At 52.0% G+C, this 11,651-nt stretch overlaps 1 protein-coding gene across 1 annotated transcript in view; it reads left to right on the top strand.

Annotated features, from left to right (window-relative positions):
- Positions 1-9,058: 9,058 nt before the first annotated feature.
- The window catches only part of UBE2G1 (ubiquitin conjugating enzyme E2 G1), a 94,423-nt gene continuing 91,830 nt past the window's right edge, over positions 9,059-11,651 (top strand). Inside the window, exon 1 of the mRNA XM_032138345.2 lies at positions 9,059-9,463. Coding sequence (XP_031994236.1) covers positions 9,418-9,463 — 46 coding nt within the window. The 5' untranslated portion in view covers positions 9,059-9,417. The remainder of the gene's footprint in view (positions 9,464-11,651) is intronic.

Raw genomic sequence — 11,651 nt, 5'->3', positions numbered from 1 at the left:
AGTTGTTGATCATTCCTTCCTTCTGGGAACACTTTCTCATCTTGGCTTTTGGGAAACCACACCAAGTTTCTCTCCTCTTTTGTCTTTTCTTTCTCAGCCTCCATTGCTGGCTCCTTCTCCATCTGACCTCTAAATCTTGGGGTGCTTCAGGACTAATTTTTAGGCCTTTTTATTGTTATTTTTTATTTTATTTTTATTTATTTCTTTATTTCTTGGAGACAGAGTCTCACTCTGTTGCCCAGGCTGGAGTGCAATGGCGCGATCTCAGCTCACTGCAACCTCCGCCTCCCGGGTTCCAGCGATTCTCCTGTCTCAGCTTCCTGAGTAGCTGGGATTACAGGCACGTGCCAACACGCCTGGCTAATTTTTGTATTTTTAGTAGAGAAGGGGTTTCACCATGTTGGCCAGGCTGGTCTCGAACTCCTGACCTCAAGTGATCCGCCCACCTCAGCCTCCCAAAGTGCTGGGATTACAGGCGTGAGCCACAGTGCCTGGCCTATTTTTTATTTTTTATTATTTTTATGTTTTTTGAGATGGAGTCTCGCTCTGTCACCCAGGCTGGAGTGCAATGGTGTGATCTTGGCTCGCTGCACCCTCCGCCTCCCAGGTTCAAATGATTCTCTCTCCTTAGCCTTCCGAGTAGCTGGGAGTACAGGCGCCTGCCACCACACCTGGCTAATTTTGTATTTTTAGTAAAGACGGGGTTTCACCATGCTTGCCAGGCCTGTCTCGAACTCCTGATCTCAGGTGATCCACCTGCCTCAGCCTCCCAGAGTGCTGGGATTACAGATGTGAGCCATAGCACCCGGCCTATTTTTATTTATTTATTTATTTTTTTACAGATATTGTCTTACTGTGTCACTCAGGCTGGAGTGTGGTGGTGCCATCATAGCTCACTGTAGCCTTAAACTCCTGGGCTCAAGTGATCCTCTTGCCTTAGTCTCCTGAGTAGCTAGGACTACAGGCATGCGCCACCATGCCTAGGGAAATTGTTTTCATTTTTTTGTAGAGAGGGAGTCTTACTATGCCACTATGTTGCCCGGGCTGCTTTTTTGTTTTGTTTTTAAACATCATTACACGTTCTCCCCAGGAAACCTAACACTGACCTCTACAAATTTATGTCTGTAGCTTTGGTCTCTTCACTGAGCTTGTCTTATTAGCATATGCTAATTTGACACCTGTGATTGGACGTCTAATAAACAGACAAAACATAACTCATCCAAAATAGATGACTTGGTATCACTCCAAACCCTATTCTCTTCCCCATTTTGAAATCAAACCAGTTATTCCAGAAGTCATAAACCCAGGAATCATCCTTGATTCTTCCCTTCCCCACCACCCATATTTATTAGCAAGACCTTTCCATTTAAATTCAAAACAGTATTTCAAATCCCTTCCCATTCCACTCTCCTGACAAATTTGATCATCCTTGCCCCTATTCTGGTTCCAACCATCAGGAACTTTGCCTCATCTTCTGTGATAGACTTCTAACTCGTCTTCTAGCAATCTTTTTTATTTTTCTCCCTCTTTTTTTCTTTCCATTTTTTTTAGAGGTGGGGGTCTCACCATGTTGCCCAGCTGGTCTCGAATTCCTGGGCTCAAGCACTCCTCCCACTACAGCCTCCCAAAGTGCTGAGATTACAGGCATGAGCCACTACACCCAGCCCTCTTTTTAATAAATAACAAAATGAGATTTAAAAAATGTAAATCTGGTGGCCAGGCGCAGTGGCTCACGCCTGTATTCCCTGCACTTTGGGAGGCTGAGGAGGGCGGATTATAAGGTCAGGAGATTGAGACCATCCTGGCCAACATGGTGAAACCCCGTCTCTACTAAAAATAGAAAAATTGGCTGGGTGTGGTGGTGCGTGCCTATAATCCCAGCTACTTGGGAGAGTAAGGCAGGACAATAACTTGAACCTGAGAGGTGGAGGTTGCAGTCAGTGCCACTGCATTCCAGCATGGCAACAGAGCAAGACTTTGTCTAAAAAAAAAAAAGGCCAGGCACAGTGGCTTACACCTGTAATCCCAGCACTTTGGGAGGATCATGAGGTCAGGAGATCAAGACCATCTTGGCTAACACAGTGATACCTCGTCTCTACTAAAAATACAAAAAAAAAAAAAAAATTAGCCGGGCGTGGTGGCGGGCGCCTGTAGTCCCAGCTACTTGGGAGGCTGAGACAGGAAAATAGCGTGAACCCGGGGGTGGAGCTTGCAGTGAGCCAAGATCACGCCACTGCACTCCTGCCTGGGCGACAGAGTGAGACTCCATCTCAAAAAAAAAAGTAACTCTGGTGGGGCACAGGGACTCACGCCTATAATCCCAGCACTTTGGGAGGCTGAGGTGGGTGGATCACCTGAGGTCAGAAGTTGGAGGCCAACCTAGCCAACATGGTGAAACCCCGTCTCTACTAAAAATACAAAAATTAGTAGGGTGCAGTTTTGCACACCTGTAATCCTAGCTACTCAGGAAGCTGAGGCAGGAGAATCACTTGAATCCAGGAGGCGGAGTATGCAGTGAGCCAAGATCACGTCATTGCACTCCAGCCTGGGCGACCAGAGTGAAACTCTGTCTCAAAGAAAGAAAGAAAAAAAAGTAATCCAGATCACTGTCCTCCCAAGGCTTTTATTTATTGCAACTAAACGAAATTCTGAACTCTTCACTGTGGTCCACAGGGTCCTCTGAGATGACACCTGCCTGCCTCTCCAACCTCCACTTGTAGCCGCTTTTTCATTAGGCTGTAATGGAGCTGCCCACCCATGCTGACCTCCTTTCTGCCATTATTATTATTATTATTATTATTATTATTTTTGAGATGGAGTTTTTGCTCTTGTTGCCCAGGCTGGAGTGCAATGGCATGATCTCGGCTCACCGCAACCTCCGCCTCCCGGGTTCAAGCGATTCTCCTGCCTCAGCCCACCGAGAAGCTGGGATTACAGGCACGCACCGCCACGCCTGGCTAATTTTGTATTTTTAGTAGAGATGAGGTTTCTCCATGTTAGGCTGGTCTCAAACTTCCAACCTCAGGTGATCCGCCCACCTTGGCCTCCCAAAGTGCTGGGATTACAGGCGTGAGCCACTGCGCCCGGCCTTATTTTTTTTAATTTTAAATTTATTTTTTATTATTTTAAAAAATGAGATGGCTAGGACTTACAGGTCGCAGGGGAGAGGGTGGGATGGGTCTCACGATGCTGCCCAGACTGGCCTCAAACCCCTGGGCTCAAGAAATCCTCCTGCCTCAGCTTCCCAAAGTGTTGGAATAACAGGCTTGAGCCACCGCATCCCACCCCACCCTTTCTAGTCTTTCTTTGTAGCAGCTGATAATTCTCAATTGAGAGTCTTTCCTACCAGTGGGCTCTGGCAGTACCCATTTCCTCTGCCTGGAATGCTCTTCCCCAGAATCATCAAATGGCATATCCTGTTTGTAATCCCATTCCAATTAAAATCTTTTCAAAGGCCTTCCCTATTTTATCTAGAACAGACCCTATTCCTCAGTTGTTCACTCACCCTATTCATTTCCATCTTATCACTTATCATAATCCAATGCTGATTTTTTTTTTGGAAACAGGGTCTTGCTCTTTTGCCCAGGCTGGAGTGCAGTGGTGTGATCATGGCTCACTGCAGTCTCAACTTCCTGGGCTCGAGGGATCTTCCCACCTCAAGCCTCCTGAGTAGCTGGGACTACAGGCATGTTCTACCATGCCTGGTTAATTTTTTAATTTTTTTTTTTTTTAGACGAAGTCTCGCTCTTGTCCCCCAGGCTAGAGTGCAATGGTGCAATATCGGTTCACTGCAACCTCTGCCTCCCAGGTTCAAGCGATTCTCCTGCCTCAGCCTCCCGAGTAGCTGGGATTACAGGCATGTGCCACCATGCCTGGCTAATTTTTGTATTTTTAGTAGAGACGGGATTTCACCATGTTGGCCAGGCTGGTCTTGAACTCCTGACCTCAGGTGATCTACCTGCCTCGGCCTCCCAAAGTGCTGGGATTACAGGCACGAACCACCGTGCCTGGACAGTTTGTAAATTTTCTGTAGAGATGGGGCCTCACCTTGTTGCTCAGGTTGGTCTTGAACTGTTGGGCTCAAGAGATCTGCCTGCCTCGACCTCCCTAAGTGTTGGGACTACAGTCGTGAGCTACCAGGCCTGAACAAATGTTGACCTTAATAGTTGTTTACTTCTTTTTTTTTTTTTTTTGAGTAGAGTCTCACTCTGATCTCAGCTCACTGCAACCTCTGCCTCCCAGGTTCAAGCGATTCTCGTGCCTCAGCCTTCTGAGTAGCTGGAATTAAAGGCGTGTGCCACCATGCTCGGTTAATTTTTATATTTTTAGTAGAGACAGAGGTTCTCCATGTTGGCCAGGTTGGTCTCGAACTCCTGACCTCAGGTGATCCACCCGCCTTGGCCTTCCAAATTGCTGGGATTATAGGCGTGAGCCACCATGCCTGGCTGTTGTTTACTTTTTGACTGTTCTGTCCCATTAGATATTAGTGTCATGAGGTAGGAACCTGGTCAGTGTAGTTTACACCTAGACCTCGAGTCCTAGGATTGTGTCTAGCTCATAGTTGTTGCTCAGTAAATGTTTGTTAAAGAAAGCAATACAGTTAGACAGTTGGGTGTGCAGGGGTTCATTCAGGCTTGAGGATCAGCCAGACACTAAAATGGAGAGAGAGGGAGACAAACAGCCAAGTTTGTTGAGGGTGTATGGAGAGAAGGGTTGTAGTAATGGACTACTCTCTAAGCTCAGAAGAGGAGGAAGAGAGAACAGGAAGGAAATGACGGATAGTAAAAAAGTGGTAAACAGGGCCGGACGCGGTGGCTCACGCCTCTAATCCCAGCACTTTGGGAGGCCGAGGTGGGCAGATCACGAGGTCAGGAGATTGAGACCATACTTGCTAACATGGTGAAACCCTATCTCTACCAATAATACAAAAAAAATTAACCAGGCATGGTGGCACGCGTCTATAGTCCCAGCTACTTGGGAGGCTGAGGCAGGAGAATCGCTTGAACCCAGGAGGCGGAGGCTGCAGCGAGCCGAAATCGTGCCACTGCACTCCGGCCTGGCTGACAGAGCGAGACTGTTTTAAAAAAAAAAAAAAAAGTGGTACACAGAATGAGGTCTTTTTTTTTTTTTTTTAGTAGAGACGGGGTTTCACCGTGGTCTCGATCTCCTGACCTCGTGATCCGCCCACCTCGGCCTCCCAAAGTGCTGGGATTACAAGCATGAGCCACCGCGCCCGGCCCAGAATGAGGTCTTGTTGAGGTGGAAGAGCTGCGTGGTGTGAACACTAAAGCCAGTAAGCTGGAAGGATAAGGAATGGTAGTCAGGGTATGTGGCTTGAAACCAAGTATTGCGGTGTGGTGGAATTTTGGGTGGCGAGACTGTCCTACGGGAACATGGAGAGACCAGCCGGAGCGAAGGGAAGGAGAGGAAGTCAAGTGGTGAGAGGCAGGGGTACCGGTTGGGTCATTCACGTGGGTAATTAGGTCCCCAAGGTGGAGGGCTGGAGTAGAATAAAGAGAAGGGCTCTGAGGCAGGAGGAAAAGTCTGTGATGAATGGGTCTGCAGGTCACAGCACCAAAGGGGAGTGGCAAGTGCTGCAGCTGGATGGCATTAACCTCAAAAGCGATAGGGCCCAGGTGCAGTGGCTCACGTGTGTAATCCCAGCACTCTGGGAGGCCAAGGAGGAAGGATCACTTGAGACCAGTTTGAGACCAGCCTAACCAACAAAGCGAGACCCACTCCTCGGACTTGGACTGTCATACCAATGGCACCCAGTCACCTGGGTCAGGAGAGTTACTTTCCTGTTGTGCTCCCCGCTCTTTCCTATATCCGATAGATCACCAAGGCCTATATAGTCTTTGCTTTTTTGTTTTTTGTTTTTTTTTGAGATGGAGTTTCACTCTTGTTGCCCAGGCTGGAGTGCAATGGCACCATCTCAGCTCACAGCAACCTCCCCTTCCCAGGTTCAAGCAATTCTCCTGCTTCAGCCTCCCAAGTAGCAGCTGGGATTACAGGCATGCACCACTACGCCTGGCTAATTTTGCTTTTTTTTTTTTTTTTTTTTTTGAGACAGAGTCTCTGTCGCCCAGGCTGGAGTGCAATGGTGCGATCTCGGCTCACTGCAACCTCCACCTTCTGGGTTCAAGCGATTCTCTTGCCTCAGCCTCCCAAGCAGCTGGGACTACTATTACCTGGCCACCACGCCCAGCTAATTTTTGTATTTTTAGTAGAGACAGGGTTTCACTATGTTGGTGAGGCTGGTCTTGACCTCCTGACCTCGTGATCCACCTGCCTTGGCCTCCCAAAGTGCTAGGATTACAGGAGTGAACCACTGCCCTGGGCCCTAATTTTGTATTTTTAATAGAGACGGGGTTTCTCCATGTTGGTCAGGCTGGCCTCGAACTCCTGACCTCAGGTGATCTGCCCTCCTCGACTTCCCAAAGTGCTGGGATTACAGACGTGAGCCACCTCGCCCGGCCACCAAGGCCTAAATTGTTTTTTTTTTTTTTTTTTTGAGACGGAGTCTTGCTCTGTCACCCAAGCTGGAGTACAGTGGCGTGATCTTGGCTCACTGCAAGCTCCGCCTCCCAGGTTCGCTCCATTCTCCTGCCTCAGCCTCCCGAGTTGCTGGGACTACAGGTGCCTGCCACCACGCCTGGCTAATTTTTTGTATTTTTAGTAGAGACAGGGTTTCACCGTGTTAGCCAGGATGGTCTCAATCTCCTGACCTCATGATCCACCCGCCTCGGCCTCCCAAAGTGCTGGGATTACAGGCGTGAGCCACCGCGCCCGGCTGGCCTAAATATTTTTATGGACACTCCTTAATCCAAGTCTTAGTTACTGCCACAATCTCCATAAGGGTCTCCAGGCTTTAAAAATTTTTATTAAAAAAAATACTTTGGGCTGGGCATAGTGGCTCATGCCTGCAATTCCACCACTTTAGGAGGCTGAGGCTGCTGGATTACTTGAGCCCAGGAGTTCAAGACCAGCCTGGCCAACATGGTGAAACCCTGTCTCTACTGAAAATACAAAAATTCTCCAGGCATGGTGACACATGCCTGTAATCCCTGCCACTCAGGAGGCTGAGGCATGAGAATCACTTGAACCAGGGAGGTAGAGGTTGCAGTGAGCTCAGATTGTGCCACTGTACTCCAGCCTGGGCGACAGAGGGAGACTCTGTTTCAAAACAAAACAAAACACACTTTTTTGTAGCGATACGGTCTTGCTCTGTCGCCCAGGCTAGTCTCCAACTCCTGGCCTCAAGTGATCCTCCTGTGTGGAGTTTCCAAAGAGCTGGGATTACAGATGTGAGCCACCACAGCCTGCAGGGCACTGGTCTCGACCCTCCCTCCCTCATCTATTCTCTGCAGCCACAGCGAAACATTCAAAATGCAAGTCTGCTATTTTTCTACTCCTAGTTAAAACTTTTCAGGGGCCTCCCACTGTTTGAGGATTAGGTTCAATTTCCAAACCTTTATCCAGCCCTGATCTTTCACCAGATTTGGAAATTATTACAAAAAATAAATCTTTTTTTTTTTTTTTTTTTAACAAAAAGTAAATCTTAAGAAACTAGGAATAGGCCGGGCACAGTGGCTCTCGCCTGTAATCCTAGCGCTTTGGGAGGCTGAGGCAGCCGGATTGCCTGAGCTCAGGAGTTCGAGACCAGCCTGGGCAACATGGTAAAACCCCATCCCTACTAAAATACGAAAGAAAATTAGCCTGGCCTGGAGGCGTGCGCCTGTAGTCCCAGCTAGTCAGGAGTCTGAGGCAGGAGAATTACTTTAACCCGGGAACCTGGGAGGTGGAGGTTGCAGTGGGCCAAGATGGCGCCATCGCACTCCAGCCTGGGCGACAGAGCAAGACTCTGTCTCAAAAAAAAAAGAAAGAAAGAAAGAAAGGAAGAAACTAGGAATAGAAGTAAATTTCCTTGATTTGTTAAAGTGAAACATCAAAATGGTCCCTTTGGTCTATCTGATAGGGGGCAGTGGTTCACACTTGTAATCCTAACACTTTGGGAGGCCGAGTTGGAAGGACTGCTTGAACCCAGGAGTTTGAGACCAGCCTAGGCAACATAGAGAGACCTCTGGCCCTTTTTTTTTTTGAGACGGAGTCTCTCTCTGTCGGCCAGGCTGGAGTGCAGTGGCACTATCTTGGCTCACTGCAACCTCTGCCTCCCAGGTTCAAGCAATTCTCCTTTCTCAGCCTCCTGGGTAGCTGGGAGTACAGGCATCTGCCACCAGGCTGGGCTAATTTTTGTATTTTTAGTAGAGACCAGGTTTCACCATGTTGGCCAGGATGGTCTTGAACTTGTGACCTCAGGTGATCTGCCCACCTCGGCCTCTCAAAGTGCTGGGATTACAGGCATGAGCCACCATGCCCCATCGAAACCCCCCCATCTCTATAAAGCAAATAAAAAAATAGCAGGGCATGGTGGTGTGTACCTGTAATCCCAGATACTAAGGAGACTCAGATGAGTGGATCCCTTAAGCCCAGGAGTTCCAAGCTGCAGTGAGCTATGGTCACTGCACTCTAGCCTGGGCGACAGAGAGAATTGCTGTCAATAAATGATAATAATAATAATAACAGGGACCGTCGCGGTGGCTCAATAATAATAAGGCCGGACGCGGTGGCTTTTTTTGTGCACTCTTCATGTAAAGAGAATTATCATCATATATTGCCTCTATTTTGATGTTTGGTTAAAATGGGGCACACCAGTACTAACTTCGGCTTTCTAACAATTCCTACTTCGCACACCATGTGGCAGTGTTAGATGGCTTTTGGGCGCTCGCCAAAGACTAGACATCTACCACTTCTTCTGGCCTCTTCGCTCCTACATCCACTGCTTTAATCCAGAGGCTGTATTTGACCCTCCGCGACCTCTTTGTCATGGCGTCCGCGGGGCGTCTACCAGTGGAGGCTTGGGCTGGCAGGCGGGCGTCGACCTTCCCAAAATGGCGGCGGCCGAGACAACTGCGCTCAAGGGGCGGGGTTCCGCCCCCGGGGGCGGGGCGGGAGGCCGAGGGGTCGGGCTAGCGGGCGGGACGCTTCCCAAGTCGGCAGTCTCAGCGCGCCTGCGCTGAACGGCCCTGCGCGCAGTGAGGCAGTGGCGGGGGAAGGCACCGGTGGGGCCGACGGGCGGGTTGAAGGAGGGAAGCGGGCGAGCAAAGCCCCAGTGCGCGCCGCGGCAGCCCGGGCACCCTCCCCTTCCGGGCGTGAGTCGCTGTGAAAAGAGCTGAAGCGAACAGACTCGCACCGGCAGCGAGGCGCCGCTCCCGCCGCCTGAGCCCGGCCTCCCTTGGCTCCGGCGCTCCGGTCGCGGGGCCCGGGTTCCTCGGCACACCCCGCTCCAGCCGCCCCCAGAGCCTGTCCCCACCCCTTCGGAAGCCCCGGCGCCAGCCCGGGCCCTCGGCAGGGAGGATGACGGAGCTGCAGTCGGCACTGCTACTGCGAAGACAGCTGGCAGGTGAGCAGGCGGGCGGCAGGGCGCCGGGCCCGGCCGCGATCGCGGACAGCCGCTGCCCAGTCCCTCTTCTCCTCCCTGGCCAGCGGCCGCACGGCCGAAGGGGCCCGGGCCTGCGAGGGTGGGGACCCCGAGGCTCCGGTCCCGGCCGGGCCCAGCCGTTCTCGCCCGGCTCTCGGAGGACATTGGGGGCGGGGACGCGACCCAGCTCCGGCCCAGGGACTGGGCCTGGCCCGCGGGGGGTCGGAGAGGAGGAGGCCCCCTCCCCCACCGTTCTGTTGGACGTTGCGGGGGAGGGGCTGTGTGCGGGTCCCCAGGCCGGGGCCGCCAGCTTGGAGGGGCGGGTCCCGGGCTCAGGTGCTGCTGGGGCCGCCGGACCTTCGGGGCTGGCTGGAGCGTCCGGACCCAGCACGGCTGCGAGTCCCAGGCTCGGTGTCTGAGCCGCGGGGGGCGAGGGCGGGCGGAAGGGACCGGTCCTGGCGCGATAGGTGAGGCGCACAAAACTTCTCCCAGGGCGGCGCTGGGTCCGCGGAGTTGGGGCCGACAACAAAAGCGCTGGCTTCGGCGGCCTCCACGCGGGCGCGCGGGTGCCGGAGACCCTGGCGGGGTGCGGATCGCCGCCTCGCCTGCCTCCGCCTGGCACGGGCTCCGGCTGCGCCGCCCGGCTGGGGGAGGGTAGGAGCGGGCCGCGGGGAGAGCCGCTCGCTGGCCGGCTCCGGGCTTTGTGCTCGCCGCAATTCCGACTCCTGCGCAGGCCCGCAGACTCCGGAGCTGCGCCCGCAGGCTCTGGCCCGGGGCGGCGGCCGGGTCGGCCTCTCCGAAGAGCCTGCGGCCCCCCTCCCCCATTGTCCCGGCCTCCGGCCGTTTGCGGCTTCCAGGTTGACTTTTTAGGGGGTTGGCTCCTACTCTGCTAGGACTGTGTGCGCAGAGCATGCGCACTGGAGACGTCCGTGTGCGGAGTGGAAGGGGGGAGGCGGGTTGGTGGCTTCACAATGCAGCCCCACGTGCTGCCAGATTTAAAGAGAAATGAACCAGCACTTACCCCTGCTGTACAACGCCCGGCGTGTGTCATTTTCAGTTCAAGCGATCTTCCCCCTACCCACTCTAAAATCAGTAGCCTCTAGCCCTCAGCAGAAGCCAAAGACTGGAGTGATGAAATCTGTCTTTGAAATACATTTACTAAGAGTTTGAGGTGTTCGTTAAATCACCTTTATGGCTTCTTGAGGAAAAGGTTGTCAGGGGTTCTTACAGATTGTATAATTGGGTTTATTATTAGACCATGAGCAAGCAGGTTTGGACAAGTATTAAAGTTCTAGATGCTCAGGGGGAGTTAGCTTGCAGTGAATGGAGAAGTTCTAATGATACTACAGGATACTCATCAAAATTATGTACTGGAAAGGCACTGAGGCCAGGCGCGGTAGCTCACGCCTGTAATCCCAGCACTTCGGGAGGCCGAGGCGGGCGGATCACCTTAGGACAGGAATTCAAGGCCAGCCTGGCCAAAGTGGTGAAACCCCCGTCACTACTAAAAATACAAAAAATTATTTGGGCGTGGCGGAGGGCGCCTGTAATCCCAGCTACTCGGGAGGCTGAGGCAGTAGAATTGCTTGAATGCGGGAGGCATCGTTGCAGTGAGCTGAGATTACGCCATTGCATTCCAGCCTGGGCAACAGAGCGAGACTCTGTTCAAAAAAAAAAGAAGGGCCGGGCGCGGTGGCTCACGCCTGTAATCCCAGCACTTTGGGAGGCCGAGGCGGGCGGATCACGAGGTCAGGAGATCGAGACCGTCCTGGCTAACACGGTGAAACCCTGTCTCTACTAAAAATACAAAAATTAGCCGGGCGTGGTGGTGGACACCTATAATCTCAGCTACTTGGAAGGCTAAAGCAGGAGAATCACTTGAACTTAGGAGGCGGAGGTTGCAGTAAACCAAGATCACACCACTGCACTCCAGACTGGGCGACAGAGCAAGACTCTGTGTCGGGAAAAAAAAAATGCAAGAAGCCAGGCATGATGGCTCACGCCAGTAATCCCAGCACTTTGGGAGGCCAAGGCGGGCAGATCACTCGAGGTCAGGAGTTCGAGACCAGCCTGGCCAACATGGTGAAACTCCATCTCTACTAAAAATACAAAAATTAGCTGGGCGTGGTCGCCGGCATCTGTAAGCCCAGCTACTACAGAGACTGAGGCA

This window comes from Hylobates moloch, unplaced genomic scaffold (genome assembly GCF_009828535.3).
Source record: "Hylobates moloch isolate HMO894 unplaced genomic scaffold, HMol_V3 SCAFFOLD_19, whole genome shotgun sequence".
In the NCBI taxonomy this organism is placed as follows: Eukaryota; Metazoa; Chordata; class Mammalia; order Primates; family Hylobatidae; genus Hylobates; species Hylobates moloch.
The sequence above is the reverse complement of the archived record's forward strand: the minus strand, read 5'-3'. Positions and strand labels throughout refer to the sequence as shown.